Source organism: Gigantopelta aegis, chromosome 4 (assembly GCF_016097555.1).
Source record: "Gigantopelta aegis isolate Gae_Host chromosome 4, Gae_host_genome, whole genome shotgun sequence".
NCBI lineage: Eukaryota > Metazoa > Mollusca > Gastropoda > Neomphalida > Peltospiridae > Gigantopelta > Gigantopelta aegis.
Genome location: NC_054702.1, coordinates 33,001,004 through 33,023,952, shown reverse-complemented (window position 1 = coordinate 33,023,952; position 22,949 = coordinate 33,001,004). Strand labels below are relative to the sequence as shown.

Sequence of the window (22,949 nt, the reverse complement as noted above, 5' to 3'; positions counted from 1 at the left end):
GAGTCAACGATCCCCATCTACTGCGCCGAATCACCGGACATGCAAATCGTTTTGGATACAAGGGGGTGCCTATATTTATGCACCATTTTAAAATGTTTATTTACTACAGACATAAAACAATTTGTAGTGTATTTCAGATTATTCACTGGTGAGAGACGCATTTTATTAAGTATTTCACAGTGTTCACATAGAAAATGGTCCTTGAATGCTTAGGTGCGCCGATACACCGGACAACACTATATATATATATATATATATATATATATATATATATATATATATATATGTATGTATCATATACCGGTATATAATACAGGGCCTAGTTCTAGCACTCGCCAAATTCGCAAATTTTATTTTAATTTGACGAAATAATTTTATGTAATAACTGACATTTTTTTTAGAAAATAACTTGATTTCTGCAATTTTTTAAGTTTAATAAACAATTTGGTGAAATTTTTTGCTCCCCCAGATCTAGCCCTGTAATATTTTAAAATTTCTAATTTTCTAATCATATTAAACAATATGTTGATTGGTATAGCTCAATACATCATATATCTGGAACAGCACTTTAAGGTGCCACCTAAAGGCTAGCTGTGTATAGTCCGCCCCATTCATCTACAAAACTGTTTTTTGTAAATAATTTCAGTTTGGTTTGACATAAAAAGAAAAGTAAAAGTGTTTTGGAAATAACAAAAATATAGGCCTTCTATTTTTGTGTGCAATTTAGAAATAAATAACTTGTATTGTCTGTTGACCTGTTTCGGTGAGGGACCTCTTTCAATGGTTGTGTCGTTTGTACATACATTTGAAGATTTCTGACGTTGTTGACTTTTGCATGGGGAAAGTAACAAATGTCTGTCACATTCACAGAAATGTTCATAAAAATAAAGTTAAGACAATCAAAGAAAGTAAGATTGAACTTACCCACTCATAAACATAGTATATTTCTTAATACCTTTTTTCTATGATTTTCAAAACTCATTTTAAAGAAAACTTAATTTTAAAAACTGTTTTTGTCTGTTCTCAACTGTACTGCTATCTAGTTATTGAAATCAAATGATTATCATGGCGTTTGTGGGCAAAACTCTTTTAACAGATACTTACCAACAGTATATGGTCCTTTATGTTTTAACATAAATATCTTTCTGGATATCTGTTGATATATTTATTAAAACTCAGAATGCAGCTTATACTTTTTAACCAAACAATTTTACCATTGTAACTATTCACTTGCTCAACTTGTAACACGATTGCAAGCCATCAGAATTATTATATTCGTTTTCCTAAAATAATGTCTCGAGGACTCCATTTTGTAATTTGCATTAATTTTTATAAATTATTATAAACACATGTTTTGTGTTGGAAAGTTTTGGCTGTAAGCTACATACCACTAACCGAAACAGGTTACGTACTGGTAGTTAACAGTATTGATTGCTGATGCATGCTACAGTTTTTGATGCATGTGCAGTGAACATTGCTACATAGAGACCAGTTTAGTGCTCATATGAAGCATATAAATACTAATAAAACTGTAGCTATGTGGATAACAACCGTGTTTATAAATGTTGATATGCTTTAGAATAGAATGCTTATGCACACCGAAACTGGTTCAGCCATGATAGTAAATTCCATAGTATGAAAAAAGGCTTTCCTTGTGGGATGGACTATAGACCACTTGAGCACATTGATATATTAATCATTGGCTACTGGATGTCAAACATTTGGTTATTTTTACTTGTAGTCTTTTAGAGGAAATCCACAACATTTTTCCATTAGCAGCAAGAGATGTTTATATGCACTTTCCCACACAGGATAGCACATACCATTGCCTTTGATATACCAGTTGTGGTGCACTGGTTGGAATTGGAAAACACTTAGAGAATAGTTCTACTAAGGAGGTTCGTTCTTGATTGAATATTTCTGTCTCTGTAAAACTACATTTCCAGGCCCTAATCTAGAATTGAAAAAGTAAGAGAAGTGACTTCTCCCTTCCCAGAAGAAAGGGGAGAAGTTCAATGAAAATGGGTAAAGTAAACATTTATCGATAAATTTCGTAATATTTCACCATGTTCCACGTTTATTCGGAAAATTCAGAATTAAACATTCGGTTCTAATCGTAATATATCGATATAATATACCACTTCGGTAGTAAAAAATTTAAACGTAATATTATTAAATATTTGATAATGTGTTGTTAGGTTAAAATGAAAGTAAAATAATTAGTATTTTGTGGAGTTACTGAACTGAATATGGTCGAGGATTAGCAACGCTGGACAGCAAATTGCACGACACTGTTTTCTTTGCAAACTAAAGCACAACGAATTGCAGGCACTGGCATTCTTCAAAAACCATGACACCTATTTACAGTTAACTTATCATGAAAATCAGATTGCATAGTATGTAGAGTATTGAATTGGTGATGTCATATTGTATGCATTATCTGAATGCTCATTGAGCTAGCTATTAATAATTAATAAAGATCTGTATAGCAATTGAAATATTATGGAGGAGTTTGGATGTTTTTTCAATAAATAAAATATCCTATTTATGTGATTTTTCTTCGTCACTTGAATGTCCTCGTCAGATCACATTTTGATTCCTACAAATATATGACAATCTCAAACCCTGTATCTGTATTCTGTTTAGATGTGAACATATATGGCTAGAATGGTTAGCATAGAATAAGCATTTTTCCAAACAATTTTTTTATGACTTTTTAACTGAAGCAAATGAACCTAATTTGAAGAAAAACACAAATTGTTATATTTCATCATAAATCTCATTCAGCATAGATGTAAACATGACGCATTAGTGGATATCTCAGAGGCCAATTTCATTTTGTCCTCTTCTCACCAAAGCAAAATATGATAATAATAAAAAAAGCCCCTAAAAGTAACACTATTTTCTTTATTATCTTAACTTGCTATCTTCCAAGTTTTAATATGTTTGGTTATTTCCTGTATTTTTAATCATTAACGCAATGTCTACCAAAATTGTATACCTGAAACACAGACATGTTTTAAAATGTTATGATGTTGCATATTCTTACAACTAATATGTTCTGTCAAGATTATCCTTATGTAGTCTTTGTATTTACTAAATCAAAATTACAGGCTTTCTGCTAGAAAATAATTTCAGGGTACGTAATTAAATAAAAACAAAACATCATAAGTGCCCCTATTAGGTGTTTAAATTAGACACTGCATATCATCCACTAGGCCAAATATTAAACAACAGTTCTTTTACTATAATCTATATAAAAATTATACAAATACATTGTGTATTTTCACAAATTTAGAGTATGTAATTTTTCCTTCATATCCTCTTGTAGAAACCCTGCTAATATGGCATATAAATGTAGATCATATATAGATGCTGAGGTTAGGAATCCATTACATTTAGTATGTGACAATATATATAAACCATAGGGGCCTACAACTTCATTTTGTTTTTAAGACTTTTTAATCATGATTTTATACCAACTGTTTCAGGTAGTTTGCTCCACATACTTACCTAAAACACATTAAATTGTATTATTATATATTTGTATAAAATTTAAATAATTAAGAGGAAGGAGGGAGTTCTAGTAAAAAGATTTGGCAGGTAAAACAAAACAAAACAATATATGTAGATTATTCCCTGTGTAAAGTATTGTAATTTGTGTTTTCAGTTGCTAAACACTGGAGTGATTAATTATATTTTTTTTCAAGACGCCATATCAAAAATATGATGACAATCAGGAATCGGTTGACCAATTATTTCAACCTCTGCTATTTGTAGGTAAATGTCTATTTGGTGCAGAGTATTTTTTAATATAACATTGACAAAGCATTGAAAGTTTAGTTTTTATTATGTGTTGATAGTGGACATTTTACTTTGTACAATATTATTCGTTTTATAATTCCATGTTTACTTTACACTGATGTAGGAACCATTCAGTGTTCATGAATTCGTGGAGCGACTGGCATGGAAGACGATGGGGTCGAAGGCTCGAAGCAACCTGGATGAATTCAACCCCATCGTCCTGCACTCGGCGTTTGAATCCATGATACGAGACCTCAAGGACAAGAACGTCCAGGTGACGCGCGATATTGAGAAACTGGAAAACAACTGCAAGGAGGAAGAAAAACGACACTGGCAGAGAGTGGCAGAGCTTCAGAAGAAAAATCAGGTACTGTAGGGCTACACAATGTAGCTCTGGCACTCGCTAAATTTGCCAATTGTGATTTTTAAAACAAAACATTTGGTTGATTTTATTAATCCCCTACTGATCCAACCAGAAGGGAAAATAGGGTTTGTCTGTCCCACATGTAGTTCTCAGACTTTGTTTAGCAGTGCCTCAAGCTGTTTAGGTTTTTACTTTGTGTATAGCTTTATTAATTAAGTAGATTTACAGATCAAGTTTGAGTTTCATGGGGTTTTTTTCAAGGGCCATAACTCTCAGAATGCTTGTTTTAATTTGGTGAAGTAATTTGATCTAATGATTGAAATTTTGTGGGTTTGTTAAATTTTTTAAGTTTAGTAGATAATTTCATGACAATTTTCTTTTCACCCAGAGCTAGTCCTGTACTTCATTGTAATTTACTGAATTCAGTGGCGGATCCAGAAAATCCATTTAGGGGGGCCCCAATGACAGGAGGCGGAATGCCAATGGAACTTTGGGGGAGGTTTGGAGGGGATTGTAAAAAAACGAAAATTAATATATAATAAAATTATAACTGTTGCAAAATTATGAGGCGGGGGGCGGGCTCCTGGATCCGCCATTGCATGGACAGTGAACTCTTGTCCAAAGCGGCATCTCTGTAATCTGGATTTCTGTGTAAAACTGGCGTGAGTCCAGTTCAGTGACAATAGCTTTGGAGATGTCTGTTTAATCTGGCTCTCTGTATATACCAGCACAGTTTATCAGTTTTGACAGAGTTCACTGTCTGTTTCTGCCAGAAAGAAATTTTTGGGTATGGCGCTATGGAATTGAATTAAACCACATGGGGTATGGGAGGCCTCCCTAAGAAAGAAAATGGGTTAAGTTTAGGGTTAGGGTTAAGAAAAGCATACAGTAATGATAAGAATAATTAATTTTGTCAAAAAGTTAACTTAAAAAAATTTAAATCTGCAAACAATTTGGGTATGGCACCATACCCGTTTACCGGCCTCGGTGGCGTCGTGGCAGGCCATCGGTCTACAGGCTGGTAGGTACTGGGTTCGGATCCCAGTCGAGGCATGGGATTTTTAATCCAGATACCGACTCCAAACTGAGTGAGTGCTCCGCAAGGCTCAATGGGTAGGTGTAAACCACTTGCACCGACCAGTGATCCATAACTGGTTCAACAAAGGCCATGGTTTGTGCTATCCTGCCTGTGGGAAGCGCAAATAAAAGATCCCTTGCTGCCTGTCGTAAAAAGAGTAGCCTATGTGGCGACAGCGGGTTTCCTCTAAAAAAATATGTGTGGTCCTTAACCATATGTCTGACGCCATATAACCGTAAATAAAATGTGTTGAGTGCGTCGTTAAATAAAACACTTCTTTCTTTCTTTCCATACCCATTTTACCCTCTGGCAGAAACACTGACTGTATTATCAGAACTTCAGCAAACATGGTGCTCAAAGTGGACAACATCCAGATAAAGGCTTCATGAACATATCACTCAAAAACCACAGGAGCAATATCCATATGATTATTTGGCCCATATCAAAATTGCTGCATGTGTCTAGAAGTAGAACTACATAACAGTACCATATTTCATTGAAATTTTAAATTGAAAATGTACTTAAACACTGAAATACATCGGTGTAGCTGCTTTAACAAAAATGGCTCACACCAGACAATGAAATATCTGTAATTTCTTTAGTTTTAAGATGTGCATTTAGACTGAAAAAGTTCTACGTAATAAAATCACTAGGTATTATTATTATTATTTATTTGTTTTGTGATTGTTAATATATTCATTTGATTCCTCTTTCTCCCCAAAATGACGGTTGCTGCTTTATTGTCCCTCCACTCAAAAGCTCAACATTGAAAATTTTCATAGCTTCAAAAACCTTTCCAAAATATACAAATTTCTTTCAGGCCTTGTATACACATTTTCAAAAGTTGGATGAAAGGATCAGCTATGTTGCCACAAAGGTTGTCCACCTTGGTGACCAGCTGGAAGGTGTGAACACGCCCCGAGCTCGTGCTGTTGAAGCCCAGAGGTTGATGAGCTACCTTTCTGAGTTTCTCACTGACGAGCCACTGAAATCTCCAGTCTTAACTGATCCCTTTCAGGTTTGTATTCTCTTTCCTAAAGCTTGTTATACATGTAAGTATAGGTGAATTTATCAAATGGATGCAAAATGTTAACTTTTGTGTGGAAAGTCAAATTAAGAAAAATATAGTAACAGTCATCTCGTCTTTATGAAGTAAAACAGCGAGAAATAGGTATTACTTTTCCGACGAAAAAAAAGAGAGTAAAGTGTGTTTTATTTAATGACGTCACTAGAGCACATTAATTTTTTATCTTATCATCGGCTGTTGGACGTCAAACATATGGTCATTTTGACACCTTTTTTTTTAGAGGAAACCTGCTGTTGCCACATAGGCTACTCTTTTATGACAGGCAGCAAGGGATCTTTTATTTGCGCTTCCCACAGGCAGGATAGCACAAACCATGGCCTTTGTTGAACCAGTTATGGATCACTGGTCGGTGCAAGTGGTTTACACCTACCCATTGAGCCTTGTGGAGCACTCACTCAGGGTTTGGAGTCGGTATCTGGATTAAAAATCTCATGCCTTGACTGGGATCCGAACCCAGTACCTACCAGCCTGTAGACCAATGGCCTAACCACAACACTACCGAGGCCCTTTTCTGACAATGGCCACTGTAAATTTGTGTGTTAACGTTTAACATTAAGGGGTGTGTTTAGATCAGATGTGGGGTGGGATTTAGCTCAGTTGGTTGAGTGCTTGCTTGAGGTGCTTGCGTCGCAGGATCAAACCACCATGATGGATTAATTCATCTGATTGGTTTTTTTCTCATTCCAACCAGTGCACCGCAACTGGACAAAGGCTGTGGTATGTGCTTTCCTGTCTGTGGGAAAGTGCATATAAAAGATCCCTTGCTGCATTAGGAAAAATATAGCGGGTTTCCTCTGATGACTACATGTCAGAATTACCAAATGTTTGACATCCAGTAGTCCATGATTAATTAATCAATGTGCTCCAGTGGTGTCGTTAAACAAAACAAACTTTATAATGTTTTAGATCAGATGTTTACAAACTATAAGTTCTAGGTCAATGAAACTTGGTTTATAGTTGCACCTATGGATGTTCATCACAGTGCACTGGAAACATTTATGTAAGCAAGATATTTAATTCCAAGGAATTCTTGGAAGTTTTTAATTTTCACACCTGAATATCAATTTTTGTGTGGAAACATATCAAAAAAAGTGCAGTAATTGTTAAAAGGCAATGGGACTTTTAAACCAGTGCATTACAGCAGCAAACAAATATGTTTACTTCTGTTTAAATTAAAGCCTCTGGTTTTATACAAGTGAGAGTCTACTGTAGTTATGTTCATCTTGCAGGACAGCAGAGTACTTACTTAGTCAAGTTTATTTCTTTCAGCTTCAGCTGATGGCAGATATTATTCAAAAACTTCATCTTATTGCACTTGAGTTACCTCTTGGAGGAAAGTATGTAAAATTATTTATTATGAGCTAATATGTTTTTTAAATACATTGTGCATTGTAGGTGTTTGGGTTTTTATTATTATTATTATTATTATTATGATTATTATTTTAATAATAATGTTGTAGAAAATAGCCTGTTTGTTTTGCTCCAACTATTTCATAGAAACAATTACTATATGTTTGCCAGAAGTAAAATATAACCTGCTATTTAAAAAAAATTAATTAAATAAAGGGCCAAAATTAAAATGTCTTGCTGGAAATAGAACCGAATAGGATGAGGGAAGGGTTTAGGATGGTGTTTGAAAAATTGGAAGCTCTGAGATGTATTTGAGAGCATTATGGAATTAAAATATAATAGAATGAATGAATGTTTAATGACACCCCAGCATAAACACACATCGGCTATCAGGTGTCACAAATGGTATAAAATATAATAGAATCACAAGCTAAATAGCAAATTATTCCATAATTGTACATACTGTAAATCAGGAAATATCGAGCATAAAGTTATTATTTTATCTGATCCCATGACTTAAGCTTATGTTTTTTTAGTTTCTGATCTTGCTAAAGTTTTATGTCACTAATATGTCATTTTGATTTTGCTAAATTTTAAGATCACTAATATTTTATGACTTACAGTACATCTGTCTCTTAAAACATGACCTGTGACTTTTTGATAAATATAAGGCTCTCCCCCCCCCCTCCCCCCACCCAAAGTTCCAGAATTGATGCCGCGATACAGCTTCTTTTTTTTTCTTTTTTTCATTTTTTTTTTTTTTTTAAACATGGATTGCACAGAAAAGGTGGTTATATTTGATACCGAAATAAGGGACGTATTTAAATTGAAATCAAAATGCACATCCTAGTTCATGCGCGATGGCATTTTGGCTCCAAATGCGATTTTACATCATAGCAAGAAAAGCCCAGCAAAAATCGACGTCATACCACGGGAAATTAAAAATAAATTGATACACAAGGGTCAAAATCGACGCTCTGACAAGAGACCAGAAATTTATTTTGTTTGGCCTAAATTTAAAAAAAAAATGCATTACTAGTGTTTAATTTCATTTTGTTTTTAAAGGTTTGACAAAGCAAGAAAGAGAATAGCAGGTAAGACCTTGATTCAAATCAGAGTACTAGATCTGATATTTGCTGTACTATTTTTCTCTGATTTGTGACAAATAAAATGCATAGTGATGAAAAATGCAGAGGAAAATAATTCATTAATATTAATAATGTATCTATACATTAAATTACTTTAAAAAATAAAATAAGGATATAATAATTATATGAAATATATGTACATATTGTAATGATTCTTTGTTTAAATGGATGCTATTGCACCACATCTCCCTAACTTTCCTCACGTCTCCCTAGATAGTTTGGAGGGAGACGTGACTTCTCCCTATGTTTTGTCAGTCTAGTTTGAAACCACCCCCCCACCCCCCAGTTTATTAAAAACTTTGTTGTTTATATACTTTATGGTGAGCCCTGTCCACTATTGTGTTTCATTATTTCAGAGAAATACGATTCTGTGGAAAGAGAATTGATTGAAGAGTTCAAGATAGCACACAATGCTGGTGATCGGAGAAAAATGAAAAAGATTGCAAGTGTGTTGCAGAATTTTAAGGTACTGTAAAAACAAATTGTGTTTACATAGCACTTTAAAATTCACATCTTTTAACCTGCACATGTACAAACTGTATGTCAGAGCTAATAGCCTAATTTAAAAAATTTGTAATAATATAGATTAGACTGGATTTATTTTATTTTTGCTTACAATATCACTTAGCATGATAAGTTTGCTCTACAATAATTGTAATAATAAACACTTCTTAATATTGCCTAAGAATGTTTTCTTTTCTTAGGGTTTTTCAAAATTGATCACATGGGCTATGGGGGTATGGGGAAATACCATAGTTATTAGTCCCCTACTGGTCCAACTGAAGGGAAGTATAGGTTTTGTCTCCGTCCTTCTGTCAGTCTGTTAGTCCATCTGTCCCACATACAGTTTTTTTATTTAAAAAAATAATCTTCACGATATTGAGCTGAAACTTTGTGTATAACTTTATCATGTGTGTGCAGTAACAAATCAAGTGACTTTCATGGCGATCTATCCATTTTTCACAGACTTATGGCCCTTGAACTTAGGCGATACAAATATTTGTTGGGCCCGGTTTTGATAATTTATGCATGATGGGTCTGCTGCAATGTTTTTATCTGAGCATACTATGTTTAAATAAAAACTGATTTTGTGGGTGTGAGTACACACAAAAATAATAGCCTTCAAAACCTCTCCTCCCTCCCCCCCCCCCCCCCAATAAGACCAGTGCTTACTTGATTTTTATTAACGCAAAGTAAATGCATTTTTAGCTTGTTTTAAGGTGTTTTTATATTTTCAGGCTTACGGAGTATGCATTGAAACATTCATTACGGAAAGTCAAAAGGTAAATCTATTGAATTATTATGTAATGTCAGATGATTACACTTTCCCAAAAAAATTTATCATTGTTTAGGAAAGAAGTCTTCCACTCAAGCTCGAGTATCTGACCCTAATATAAGGTCACGGTCATTTTGAACTCTTGAATCCTTTCATATTTGGTAAAAAAAACACAAAAAAACAAAAAACAATTCACAGGTACAAATTTTGTGACAAGCAAAAATAAGCTAATTATTTGAAACAGTTTTATGTTACTGGACAAAACAGTGTTGTTCAATAATTATGTAATATGCTATAAAGAGAGTGCACTTATGTGATGTATTACACTATGCCATGGATGTGATGTTAGTTGAGACTAAAAATTATCAACTTTTAAAAAACCTGTCTAGCCCTTCTGTGGATTGATTTTTATCTTTTCACTATCCAATACATAATGTGAGCCATCATGGCTGTACCATTCTAAATTACTTTTGTCCTGTATTTATCATAGTATACTGCACAACAAACAAAATGCAAATATAGAGATTATTATACAAGCTTGTGTGTCGTACTGATTTTACGAAATGAGTGTGTGGATTTTTGTATTGCCCGAGCGATAGTGAGGGTAATACATGAATCCTGACACAAGTTTCATAAAATCAGTACGACTCACACGCGAGTGTAATAATTTCTTTATTATCCACATTATTATTGTTGTTTTCTTTATGAATAACAAGACCAAACTCAAAATGTTTCAGCCACAATTAGAAGGAGACGACGAAGTGTCATCATATTTCAAATGCACAGTTTGAACTAGGACTGGAGAAGCAATGTCATGTTATGACGTCGCTTCTCACAATTACGTCATTACACTTGTTATTACACGTGTGCTTCCTATAATTATTATTAACTCGGTTATGTTGAACCATATGGATAATAAATTAATTTGTTTTCTTAAATTTATTTTAAATTACTCAGTTTGAATGACATTAGTTTATTTGTCTTTTAAAATTATCAATGTCTTGTGAACATTTTAGGCCCATGTTGATAGTCTATTTACCAAATTAATTTATCAGGAAAAATGTATACAATTATATATTTTTATATTCACATTTCTTTTGTTGTGTTAACCCAAACCCCAACCATAACTCTGTTCCTAAACCTAATATCCGAACGGACCAAATAATCAAGATCTATCATTTCAACAGCAGTAAAATTATGTCCAGAACATGGTGTTGCTATACATATTCTCAGCCGTAATGTTTCATTTAAGAAGCAGCTGTAGTTTTATAGTAGGGCAATTCTTCTGCTGAGGTATCATTGTCAGAGTCTTTCTTGGTATTTCTGTTGTTTATTTTTAATACCTTTAGTATAAAGAATGCACATTTTAAGTTCAGTTATCTGTTTATGTTTTTTACAGAATGTGTTCAAGAAAAAAAATGTGTTTGAAGATGTCGTTCCACTGTGTACAAACACCCATGAGCTCATTAATGGTGTCTTCAACCATCCTGAGATGGTGATGGGCAAATTTGTACAAAATATATTCCAGACCAAGCTACAGGTATGAGGTGTCTTGCTTGACATTTACAAATATGAAATAAATTCAGCATTTGCTTGAATAGAATTAAATTAATATTCATGTTTGGTGTGTTTCATTTTAAAATAATTTCATATTGTCATTGATAAATCTTAATTTTAAAGATGCATTCTCAAAGTTACAATGGATGTATGTCATTGTTTTTACATGTGTATTCATGATAAATAACTGAATTTAATTGATACCACATATAATCTGTGCATAATTAACTTAATATCAAAATTGTCAAGTGTTGCCACTTGGCGTAAACACTGGTTTCCTCAACAGTTGTTGGTATAAAATATAAAATACATAGAAAATCTTCATCGGGTATCCATTAGAATAGCAGCCATTTTTTTGTTAATATGGAAAGACAATTTAAACTAACATCATGGGTTAACATGTCGGTCATACTTATTGGAATTTTTGCAATAAAATAAATTTATAAACGGTACTAATGTTAGTCAAGATATAAACTTTATATTTAACAAGAAAAATTAATAAATAGTTTTGGTCAGCTATGAGACTTCCCCCTTTAAAATGTGTAAAATATAACTACTATCATTAATTAGATTAGTTACATTAACAGGATTAAATGTGAATGATATCAATGCATTACCATTTATAAATTTAAAGAGAGTAATGGAAAAAGAGAGACAGTCACAGAGAAAGATAACCCATTCTTTACTAACTAGTCCTTGTATACACACAGCATAGTACTTGTTAATTTGATTTATTAGTTAATTGTTCTGGCATGTGTTTGGAACTGTCATAATTGCCGCATTTGTAGATAATTTAAAGTGATCTATTTTTGCATGGCACATGGAATAGAATATGAGATACACTTAAATTTTACCATATTGAAAATTAGGCTGTGTTTTATTCTTTCCAACTTAATAAGTAACTTGTAAACTTCATTAGAACACCACCAGTGCTACATTTATTTTCATTATTTAACGGATTGTATATAAATGCATTAAAGTACTCTTTGACTCTTTTTAGAGCTATATATCTAGTCAGTTGGATAACAAACCTATTGATGAAGAATACTTGGAGAAACTTAAAGAACTTTACAATCAGTACGTACCTTTTATACTTTATATTTCATTTTACTTTACTCTCTTATTATTAAGCAGCTCAGTATAAGATTTGGGAGCATGGAGTTTGTAAAGATTAAGAAGCTGCTAATCATAATAGTTTGAGACTTGGACAGACTGTAGCTCAGTGGTAGAGCAATTACATACCACAATATTGCTAACAAGTGGGATACCACAATATTGCTAACAAGTGGGATCTGATGACTGTAGCTAGTTGAATAAAGTACATACCACAATATTGATAACAAGTGGGATCTGATGACTGTAGCTAGTTGAATAAAGTACATACCACAATATTGCTAACAAGTGGGATCTGATGACTGTAGCTAGTTGAATAAAGTACATACCACAATATTGCTAACAAGTGGGATCTGATGACTGTAGCTAGTTGAATAAAGTACATACCACAATATTGATAACAAGTGGGATCTGATGACTGTAGCTAGTTGAATAAAGTACATTTGGGGACAAATTAAATGTATATACAGTGAAACTTCTCAAAACCGGACCTTCTGTAAAATGAAATTCCCACAAAACCGGACGTTTGTCATGGTCCTTTTTTAAAAATTAGTAAAGAACATAACCTCTAACTAAAACTGGATACCTCTTAACACCGGACATTTTACATGGTCTTGAGGGTGTCCGGTTTAGAGGGGTTTCACTGTATAAATTCAGGAAATATTTCATTGGGTCATTTAGTAGACACCCTGCCTTATAATTTATAATGTGTTGTTTTCAACTGGTAAGTGAGAATATAAGTGACTGTAAGACCATTATTAGTTTATTTTTGGTAGCTTAGTGAATTTAAGATTAAAAAACATGAAAAGTATGTTACTGCGTTTGTTTTTCAGAACTAAAGATCTAACCAGCGAACTTTCTAAATTCAAACTCGCCAATGACAGTTCTTTCCTCAGTAAACTGACCAAAGGCATTTTCCAAACTCATCTTTCAACCTACATTGAGTAAGTAATGTGTATGATATACTGATGAAAAACAATACGGGTACACATGGTACTGTAGACGAGACGTATTACACAGCTACTAGCTTAGTAATATCTGTATAAAATACAAAGATACAACGTGGAGTTGAATGTTGGTAACACATTAATTTATTAACACCGTGGATGAGGGTTTTGGTTGCATTCTCCATTTACTGCTGGTATCTATGTCATCCCTTATTTTTTTCCATCAGTATATAGATCTTATTGTTATATATTCATGGTGTAATCATGTATTATGCTATTTAGAGTTTGTGTATTTATGTAATGGAAAAGAAAGTGTGTAAAGATTTTGTTTAATTTATTTAGAACTTTCCTAGAATGTTACACATACATTTACTATTATGGTATCCATCTTATAGTTACTGTAAATTGAACAATTTAAATATAATTTTTCATTTTATTAGTCCCCTATTGGTCCACCTGGAGGAGACCATAAGTTTCTTCTCCATCCTTTTGTCTGTCTGTCTGTCTGTCTGTCCCACATATAGTTTTTGTTATACAATGCCTCAAGATATTGTGATGAAATTTTGTCTATAGCTTTATCATGTACAGTTACAGATCAAGTTACTTTTATGGTGATTTACCCATTTTTAACAGAGTTAAGTCCTTTGAACTTTGAAAATGTGTTGTGCCCTGTAGGTGACATACATGTATATTGCTTTAGCAGCAGGGTTTCTGCCAGAGGATAAAATGGGTATGGCGGCATACCCAAATATTTTTGCAGATTTAAAAAAAATTTAAGTTAACTTATTGACAAAATTAATTACTTGTATCATTATGGTATGATTTTCTTAATCCTTACCCTAAACTAAACCCATTTTCTTTCTGGGGGAGGCCCCCCATACCCCCTGTTGACTGTGGTTGCATTCAGTTCCATAGCGCCATACCCAAACATTTCTTTCTGGCAGAAACACTGAGCAGTACTCTCAAAATTCTAGTTTTAAACTATTTCTGCTAATCTGCATAAGATTTGTGCATGTCTGCCCATATGTTTGTGTTCTTCATTCATTTTTGTATTTAACCATCTGTGCCCATGTATCTGTGCCAATTTGTCCAGTATATTTGTGCTTGGCTCTGTGTTTGTATTTTTATCTTGATGTTGGTGCATCAGTACAACAGTCAGTTTCAACAGAGCTTTCTAGTATGTTTTTTTGTTTTATTTTACAGTAATGAAATCAAGTACCTGCGGCAGCGATGCAGTGGGATGCAACAGAGGTTTTATGAATCAAAGTTTCATCAGAAGAAACAAATCCAATCCGGAGGGTAAGTTTTAAATAATCACTGGTCTATAAATTTTGTAAAATGAGATACTTTTCTGTATTGCATGATGAAATGTGTTCCACATGAATACTAATATACAACTCATCAACTAAGGCCTTGCTTAACTAATTGTTTTATTATTTTTAACAAGCACACAGAGTAACAAATAATTCAACTTGGTCAAAATAATCCGAGATGTTTTTATTGGATCTCTACAAAAAAAACCCACTGCATGTTGTTTGAACAGCTGGTCGTTGTTTTAAATTGCACTTCATTGTTAAATGTTTTTGTCTTATTGTAGTATCCATGACCTGAAACGAGACATTCAGGCCAAGCTGGGAACAGTGACAAAATCGAACATTGGTGTGGAGAATTACGGAGGTGAAACGTTTTTATCAGAAGAGGTGTCGATCAACATCCTACAGGAAACAAGGATGGCGTTCAAGAGGTGTCAAGTGGTATGTGCTCTCCCCTCTAGCTCTGCCGGTATCTGTTACCTTGATGGTGTTTACTGATTTAGGAGATGATCTGTGGGCTTCCCACGAGCTCTGGTAGTGCTTGTTACATATGGTATTGTTTATAGGTACAACACTAGAGGTCTAATGATGTTAATTATTATGATGGTGATGATGATGATTATAATTATAATTTTTGTATATTCTTAATATTATTGTTGATTAATATTAATAGTTGTAGTTGTAGTTATTATTATTATTATTATTATTATTACTACTACTACTATTCAGAGTACATTTTGTTCTCAAAATTTTGATTAGCTTCAATTAAAATTTTATTAACAGCTATTATTTAACATTTTAGGATTAATTAGTAAAATCCAGAATTTACATAATGAATCGTGACACACTGCTAAACAAAATGGTCCCTGTTGTTATTATTATTGTTGTTATTACAGTTATCCAGTCAGTCGGACTTGGCGACAAATGCTGTGAAGATATTTGATGTGTTGGTGTACTTCCTTGTCACTGAACACATTGACTATGCTGTTGAAATCGGACTGCAATGTGAGTAAAGTTCATTAATTGTCTGTGGGAAAGTACATACAGTCGAACCTAATCTAACGGTCACCTGTACATAACGGTCACCTGCCTATAACGGCCACTATAAATCCCCCCAATGCATTTCCTTCTTTATTTGACTGTACACAACGGTCACCTGTCCTTAACGGCCAGCGGTCACTATTTTCCACCCAAAATCACAGGTTGAACTTGCTATAACGGTCACAAGATGATCGTCGTAAAGACGTTTTTTGCTTTATGTTTTGACGCTGGTTATGTCTTTACTTTTTCAGTCATCTTAAAAATTATAAATTAAATGTGTTTATATGGCCATGTCATGTAAAAGCTTTGGGTTTATTTTCTGTCAAAGTAAAGTTCCATTGTAATTCTCTGATCGTAATTGAAAAACAAACGGACACTCAGTAACTTCCGTTACTGGTGGGGTAATTCGATTGGTTCTCAGCATCCTCACTGAATAGTAGACGACTTCCCATTGGCTGTACATAATGTAATCTGTATGTATGGTCACTCTATTGAGTCTCGAGAAACTAAACAAATGAGGTATTATGGTAGGTGTTTCATTGTGTCTAGCCAGTCATGATTGTTAAATAAACATGAATTGTTGAAGGCGGCGGTCATTGCAGATGTCCCGTGTTCGGATTATTTAAGCGACTCCTGATCTTATTCAGCTGTAATCAACGGTTATACTCCACTGAAGGATTAGTGGTGACATAAAACAAACAAATGAGTCAAACATGTCACATGGGTAATAACCTTCAATTACACAAAATATCTTCTGCAAGTCAATGTTAGCATTTGTGAAATATATCAACGAATACGTTTGCATGCAAAATTCCACCGAAAAATCGTACTTTAACGTTAGAACAGAGAATCGACTTTATTAACAAATCTAAGAAAGGCACTTTAAGTGCGCGAAAGATCGCCGATGCTTTTGATGTAGGACGTTTTCAGATTAAGTCTATTTTAAAAAGGAAAGCTGATGTTCTGGCCAATTTTGACAATAATGTTTCAGCCGAAAGAAAAAGGCAGAAGAAAGCAACAGGCAATGATGACATAAACAAGCTAGTGTGGGAATGGTTTAAAAATGCGACATCTTTTTTTATGACAGTTGTGATATTCTTTAATATATGGGTTCTAATTTTGAACTTGTATATATGGGTCACCTCTCTATAACGGCCACTTTTGTTAGGTCCCTTGGGTGGCCGTTATATACAGGTTTGACTGTATAAAAGAACACTTGGTGCTAAAAGAAAAATGTAGCAGGTTTCCTCTGAAGACTACAAGTCAAAATTACCAAATGTTCGACATCCAGTAGCCAATGATTAATAAATCAGTGTGCTCTAGTGGTGTCAGTAAACAAAACAAACTTTAACTTTTAAATAAAACATTTCTTTCTTTTTATGATTATTATTATTATTATTATTATTATCATCATCGTCATTGTCATTTCTTTTGTTTCAGCAATTCCACAGCCAGACCCTAAAACTGAACCTAAAATCTACTTCTTTAATGTAGTGAATGCAGCCAATACACTATTTCATCTGTTTGAGAAACAGTTCATGGATAGCCTTGTACCACTCATCCTGTAAGTACAATGTAATACAGCTGTTTGATCATTCAATTGTCACATAATATGGTCCTGAGAAGAGAATAGTTTTGTCTGTTCGGTTAGCAGTAGGATTTTTTTATAACAGCTGGAAGGTTGTGACAGTATATGTGTAATGGCATGATTGCAATAATTTTGGTTTTCTAAAATATTCTGGGACTTCTGAAGTAGATTCAGATTGGTGCTTGTGGATCTTGGATATTAATAATTAAACATGTCAGTCCATCTTTTGTTAATGCAAAAGAAAAGTTAATTGTCAGTACTGTTTTGTTATGGTATGTTGTTGAGTGAATGGTTTGTTAAGTCTTGTTACGTATTATTTTACATCTTTTCTTTTTAGGTCATCTCAGAAGCATGCAATATGTTTGAAAGAAAAACGAGAACTGAGACAGATTCTTGAAAATAAGGTGGATGTTGGATTAGACAAGTAAGCAAGAGGGCTGCGAACCAAGTACCTACTAGCAATACTTTTGAGAATTTGCACTGACTTTGAAAAGATCTTGAATTATAGAGTCACTGTAGTTGTTTATGTTATGTTAATAAATGCATGCTGGTGCAATAGTTAGAAACTTGGGGAACTCCAAAGTGCAGTAATAATAGAGAGCCTGTGATAATAAAGAAAATAATATAACAGTGTATAAATATAAATTTATCTTAAAATGCTAACTATGGTTGGACCTTTTTTTTTATGGGTGTCATTTTGTGTAAACACCTAAAATGGTGCATTTGGTGGAAAAATCACTTGAATGAATATGTGGCTTCTCTTTTTTGCAAATCAATGGCAGAGCAACTGAGTAGTTAATAGTTTAAAACTCCTTAAACGGTTAAGAAGAGAATTTTCTTTAAGTTTCTATAATGCTTTCCGCTAGCTACGGCCCTGAATAGATACTTATTAGTAAACACGAGTGCAAGTGTGTGTGTACATCTGTAACAATCCTGTAATAATGTAATTATTATTGTGTTAATTTAGATCGCTTACAACAATGGTTGGGTGGATTCGGCAGATATTGACCACGGAACAGAAAAAATCTGATTTTAAGCCTGAGTCTGATGATGTCCCATTGCTGTTTGCAACTCCGGTAGGTGCAGTTCTGTGTAATATTTAGCCTATTGTTCTATAGGCAGAAATAGGAGAGGGCCTAGTAAGTTGATAAACTTGTGCCCAATCCTTTTGGTGTTTATGCATTAAAATATGTTTTTAATAAATAAAATATTGATGGAAATAGATACAGGAACACAAACAGTAACAACAAACATAGATTGTGACCAAAACCCTCATCCAATGTATCCGGAAGTTAACCATGTTTTTTTTTTAAACTTATTTTCGTGCTTATATCTGGGCTGTCTGTCCAGGACAGTGGGTTAGTTGTTAGTTGTTAGTAGTTAGTGAGAGAGAAGAGGGTTTAGTGGTCTTACACCTACCCATTGAGTAGTTAAAACTTACTCTAGGTGGGAGCCCGTACCGGACTGTGAACCCAGTACCTACTAGCCTTATGTCTGATGGCTTAACCACGACACTACCGAGGCCAGTGCCATGTTACTGGCAGGTAGTCCCACAGTATTGACATTTAATCCCATGTTGCATCTCTGTATGTTATACAGGCATAACTACTGTAGCAGGGAATTAAATCTGGTCTCAAACCATATATTTCCTTATTTCTTTCCATCAATAATATACTTTTGTCATGGGTGGGGCGGGACTTAGCTCAGTGGTAAAGCGATCTCTTGATGCGTGGTCGTTCTGGGATTGATCTCCATCGGTGGGCCCATTGGGCTATTTCTCGTTCTATCCAGTGCTCCACAACTGGTGTAACAAAGTGTGGTATGTACTATCCTGTCTGTGGGATGGTGCATACAAAAGATCCCTTGCTGCTAATCAAAAAGAGTAGCCCATGAAGTGGTAACAGCGGGTTTCCTCTCTCAATATCTGTGTGGTCCTTAACCATGTGTCTGATGCCATATAACTGTAAATGACATGTATTGAGTGTGTCGTTAAATAAAACATTTCCTTGCTACTTTTGTCATTTTTTTTTTTGAGATTACAAAGAAAAGAAAGGAATATGTTTTATATATACATCGTCATGTTTTAAATTACAGCTATTTCTTTTCTCTTTAACTCCTTTTCAGGTTATGCAATTTTTGAATTTACAAAGGCCAGCATCAAATAAAATGCAACTGTTTCTTTCTTTTGTTCAGTCTTGTTTGAAAATCGTGAAGTTTCTCTCGGCTCAAGCGAAGATGATCACCAACAGCCTGGATGGAAAGAATGTGGAAGTTGTTCTCACTGACCTGGGCCAGAGATTCCACCGTGTGATTTACGAACACCTGATGCAGTTCCAGTACAACATTATGGGTGAGGCTTACCTCTTCCGTGAAGCAGGGGCAGGATTTAGCTCAGCTGATAGGGAGTGCTTACCTGAAATGCTTGGGTTGTATGATCGAACCACCTCAGCTGACCCATTGGGTTTTTCCTGTCCCAACCAGTGCCCCTTATCAAAGGCTGTGGTATGTGCTGTGCTTGTCCTATCTTTGGGAAAGTGCATATAAAAGGTCCCTTGCTACTAATGGAAAAAATGTAGCATGTTTCCTCTGAAAACTAAGTGTCAAGAGTTATCAAATGATTGACACGCATTAGCTGATGATTAGTTAATTATTGTACTCTAGTGGTGTCATTGTGTGTATACTGCTGTTACCTGAGCTTTCTGTACAGGACAATGGGTCAATGGTTAGTTAGATAAACACATATCATAATGATCTAAATAGCTATGACCGATAGCTAACATAATTATTTTGGGTATTTTCTGAAACTGTAATGTTCCATACTGTTAGCCCGTGCTTATAAAACTTTATAGTCTTAACTCAAATCTCTGATGACGTCAAACATTCAATTTGTAGAGTGTTACTCTATTAGAATCTTAAGACTAGAACCTTAAAGTTTTATTAGCATGAGGCTATACTCACTTTCAAATCAGACAGTCTCAAATATCCATATGCCATTACTTTGTTCATACAGCAAAAATCAATAGCAAATGAATTACAAATATTGCTTTATTGTAGATCTATCGGTTCTGATATGTCAGAATATTAATTTGTTTTCGGACAGGTGCCATGCTGCCAGTCGTTTGCCTTGAAATTGATAACACACGTACATGTGTAAACAGCCATGTGTTATCAAAAATAACGCATGATGCTCTCACCAACGAGTGTGTAAGATATATTGCTTTATTGTAGTAGATCTGTTGGTTCTGATATGTAAAAATATTAATTTGTTTTCTGACAGGTACCATGCTGCTGATCAGTGACGTGAACGAATACCGTAAGTGCATCAAGGAGGAGTTTAAGATTCCGCTTCTCAGTCAGCTGTTTGAGAAACTGCATGCTCTCTGTAACCTGCTTGTCGTCGTCCCGGAGAACCTCAAGGTCATCCGCGACAGTGAACAGTTGGTGAGTTATTAGTCAGGGATTTGGGTGGGTTGGAGGGGGCCCACTTGATGTGCGGTTGATCTACAGTCGATCGATCCCTGTCAATAGCTTATCCAGGTTTTTATCATTCCAGCCAGTGCACTTGCTGTATGTTACTTTCAAATCACATTTTTATTCATTTTTTATACAGTATCTTCCTTAATGGTTTAAATATCTTAAAACATGCCATTGTGGATTGGTCATTTGCTTTCTTTGACACAGATACATGTTATATGCAAGTAATCAGTGTTACTTAATGAATATTATTGAAAATCTATAAACATGACAACCAGGAACGTATCAAATGTACAGAAATTAATATTCTAAGCAAAAGGATTATGTATGTTTAATTTTTATCGTTTTTAATTTTTTTTTATTATTATTGTTATTTCAGGCTGACATGGATGAAGCTGTTGTACAGAACTTCTTACAGCTTAGATCGGACTATAAAACAGCTAGAATTGCTAACCGCATGAAATAAAAACTGTTTACACCAACTATATAGGAACGTGTTAATAAAAGACTTTTAAAATGCCATGAAACGATCCCATTGGTGCAAATTTACACTTGACTTTGAACATTTGGATGAATATTTAACTTGATGAAAGGAATTATTGAGATTAGTACTCTGATTATATTGTGCACTTCACTGGAAATGTTGGCTGAATAGTTAACTTGATAAAATGAAGTGTTAGATATTGCACAGACCATATTGTGCACTTCACTAGAAATGTTGGCTGAATAGTTAACTTGATAAAATGAAGTGTTAGATATTGCACTGACCATATTGTGCACTTAACTGGAAATGTTGGCTGAATAGTTAACTTGATAAAATGAAGTGTTAGATATTGCACAGACCATATTGTGCACTTCACTGGAAATGTTGGCTGAATAGTTAACTTGATAAAATGAAGTGTTAGATATTGCACTGACCATATTGTGCACTTCACTTCACTTGAAACATTTGACTTAATAGTTAACATGATGAAATGAAGTGTTAAGATATTGCATTCACCATATTGTGCACTTCACTTGTAACTTTGACTGAATAGTTAACTTGATGAAATGAGTTTTACGATTATTGCACAGACCATATTGTGCACTTCATTTGAAATATTGGCTGAATAGTTAACATAATGAAATGAAGTGTTAAGATATCACACTGATTATATTGTGCACTTCACTTGGAACATTCGACTGCATAGTTAACTTTATAAAGTATTACGTTTATGATAACGACCACATTGTGCAACTAACTTGAAATGTTTGACTGAATAATATTTAACTTTATGAAATGAAGTGTTAAGATTTTACACTTGTTATATTGTGCACTAAACTGGGAACATTTGAAAGAAAACAGTTAACTTGCTGAAGTGTTATGATCATTCCACTCGACTTCAAGAGACATTAGTATCTTTGTGAAATTAATCTGAGGGATTCAAAGCACTGTATTCCTACTTTTTGAAGAAACACGACATCTAGTCTTTTTCAACACCGCCATTTTAATTTACTGTATCCATTTTGGAATAATAAAAACAACTTTCTTGTATAATTATGTATTGGTATCACTTGAGACATTTAATCATTTTCAGGGGGGTGAATCTCACAAATTATTTTGAAGAGATTGGCACAAGCAAAGGTTATGATGTTATACTTAATATAATGACTTTATTCAGTAATACGTAAAATATAACGAACTACATGATACTTTGTATTATTCATTATATTCATTGCATCTGTATTGTGTGACAGCACGTTTTTTCAACAGTGAAGCATAATGATCAATGTCCGAAGTTAAACTGAAGGCACATGAAAATGCATTCA

The 22,949-nt window shown here is 34.1% G+C and overlaps 1 protein-coding gene across 2 annotated transcripts in view; it reads left to right on the top strand.

The window, feature by feature from the left end:
• Nucleotides 1–22,677, top strand: part of LOC121370410 (exocyst complex component 5-like) — a 31,563-nt gene extending 8,886 nt beyond the window's left edge. For both annotated transcript variants that reach the window (XM_041495620.1, XM_041495621.1), the window contains exons 2-19: nucleotides 3,929–4,171; nucleotides 6,067–6,264; nucleotides 7,603–7,670; nucleotides 8,749–8,777; nucleotides 9,188–9,297; nucleotides 10,070–10,114; nucleotides 11,507–11,647; nucleotides 12,665–12,741; nucleotides 13,611–13,721; nucleotides 14,928–15,023; nucleotides 15,322–15,478; nucleotides 15,934–16,042; nucleotides 17,519–17,642; nucleotides 18,004–18,090; nucleotides 18,634–18,742; nucleotides 19,860–20,016; nucleotides 20,944–21,107; nucleotides 21,520–22,677. In XM_041495620.1, coding sequence (XP_041351554.1) covers nucleotides 3,929–4,171; nucleotides 6,067–6,264; nucleotides 7,603–7,670; nucleotides 8,749–8,777; nucleotides 9,188–9,297; nucleotides 10,070–10,114; nucleotides 11,507–11,647; nucleotides 12,665–12,741; nucleotides 13,611–13,721; nucleotides 14,928–15,023; nucleotides 15,322–15,478; nucleotides 15,934–16,042; nucleotides 17,519–17,642; nucleotides 18,004–18,090; nucleotides 18,634–18,742; nucleotides 19,860–20,016; nucleotides 20,944–21,107; nucleotides 21,520–21,606 — 2,112 coding nt within the window. In that variant the 3' untranslated portion in view covers nucleotides 21,607–22,677. The remainder of the gene's footprint in view (nucleotides 1–3,928; nucleotides 4,172–6,066; nucleotides 6,265–7,602; nucleotides 7,671–8,748; nucleotides 8,778–9,187; nucleotides 9,298–10,069; nucleotides 10,115–11,506; nucleotides 11,648–12,664; nucleotides 12,742–13,610; nucleotides 13,722–14,927; nucleotides 15,024–15,321; nucleotides 15,479–15,933; nucleotides 16,043–17,518; nucleotides 17,643–18,003; nucleotides 18,091–18,633; nucleotides 18,743–19,859; nucleotides 20,017–20,943; nucleotides 21,108–21,519) is intronic.
• The last annotated feature ends 272 nt before the right edge of the window (nucleotides 22,678–22,949 follow it).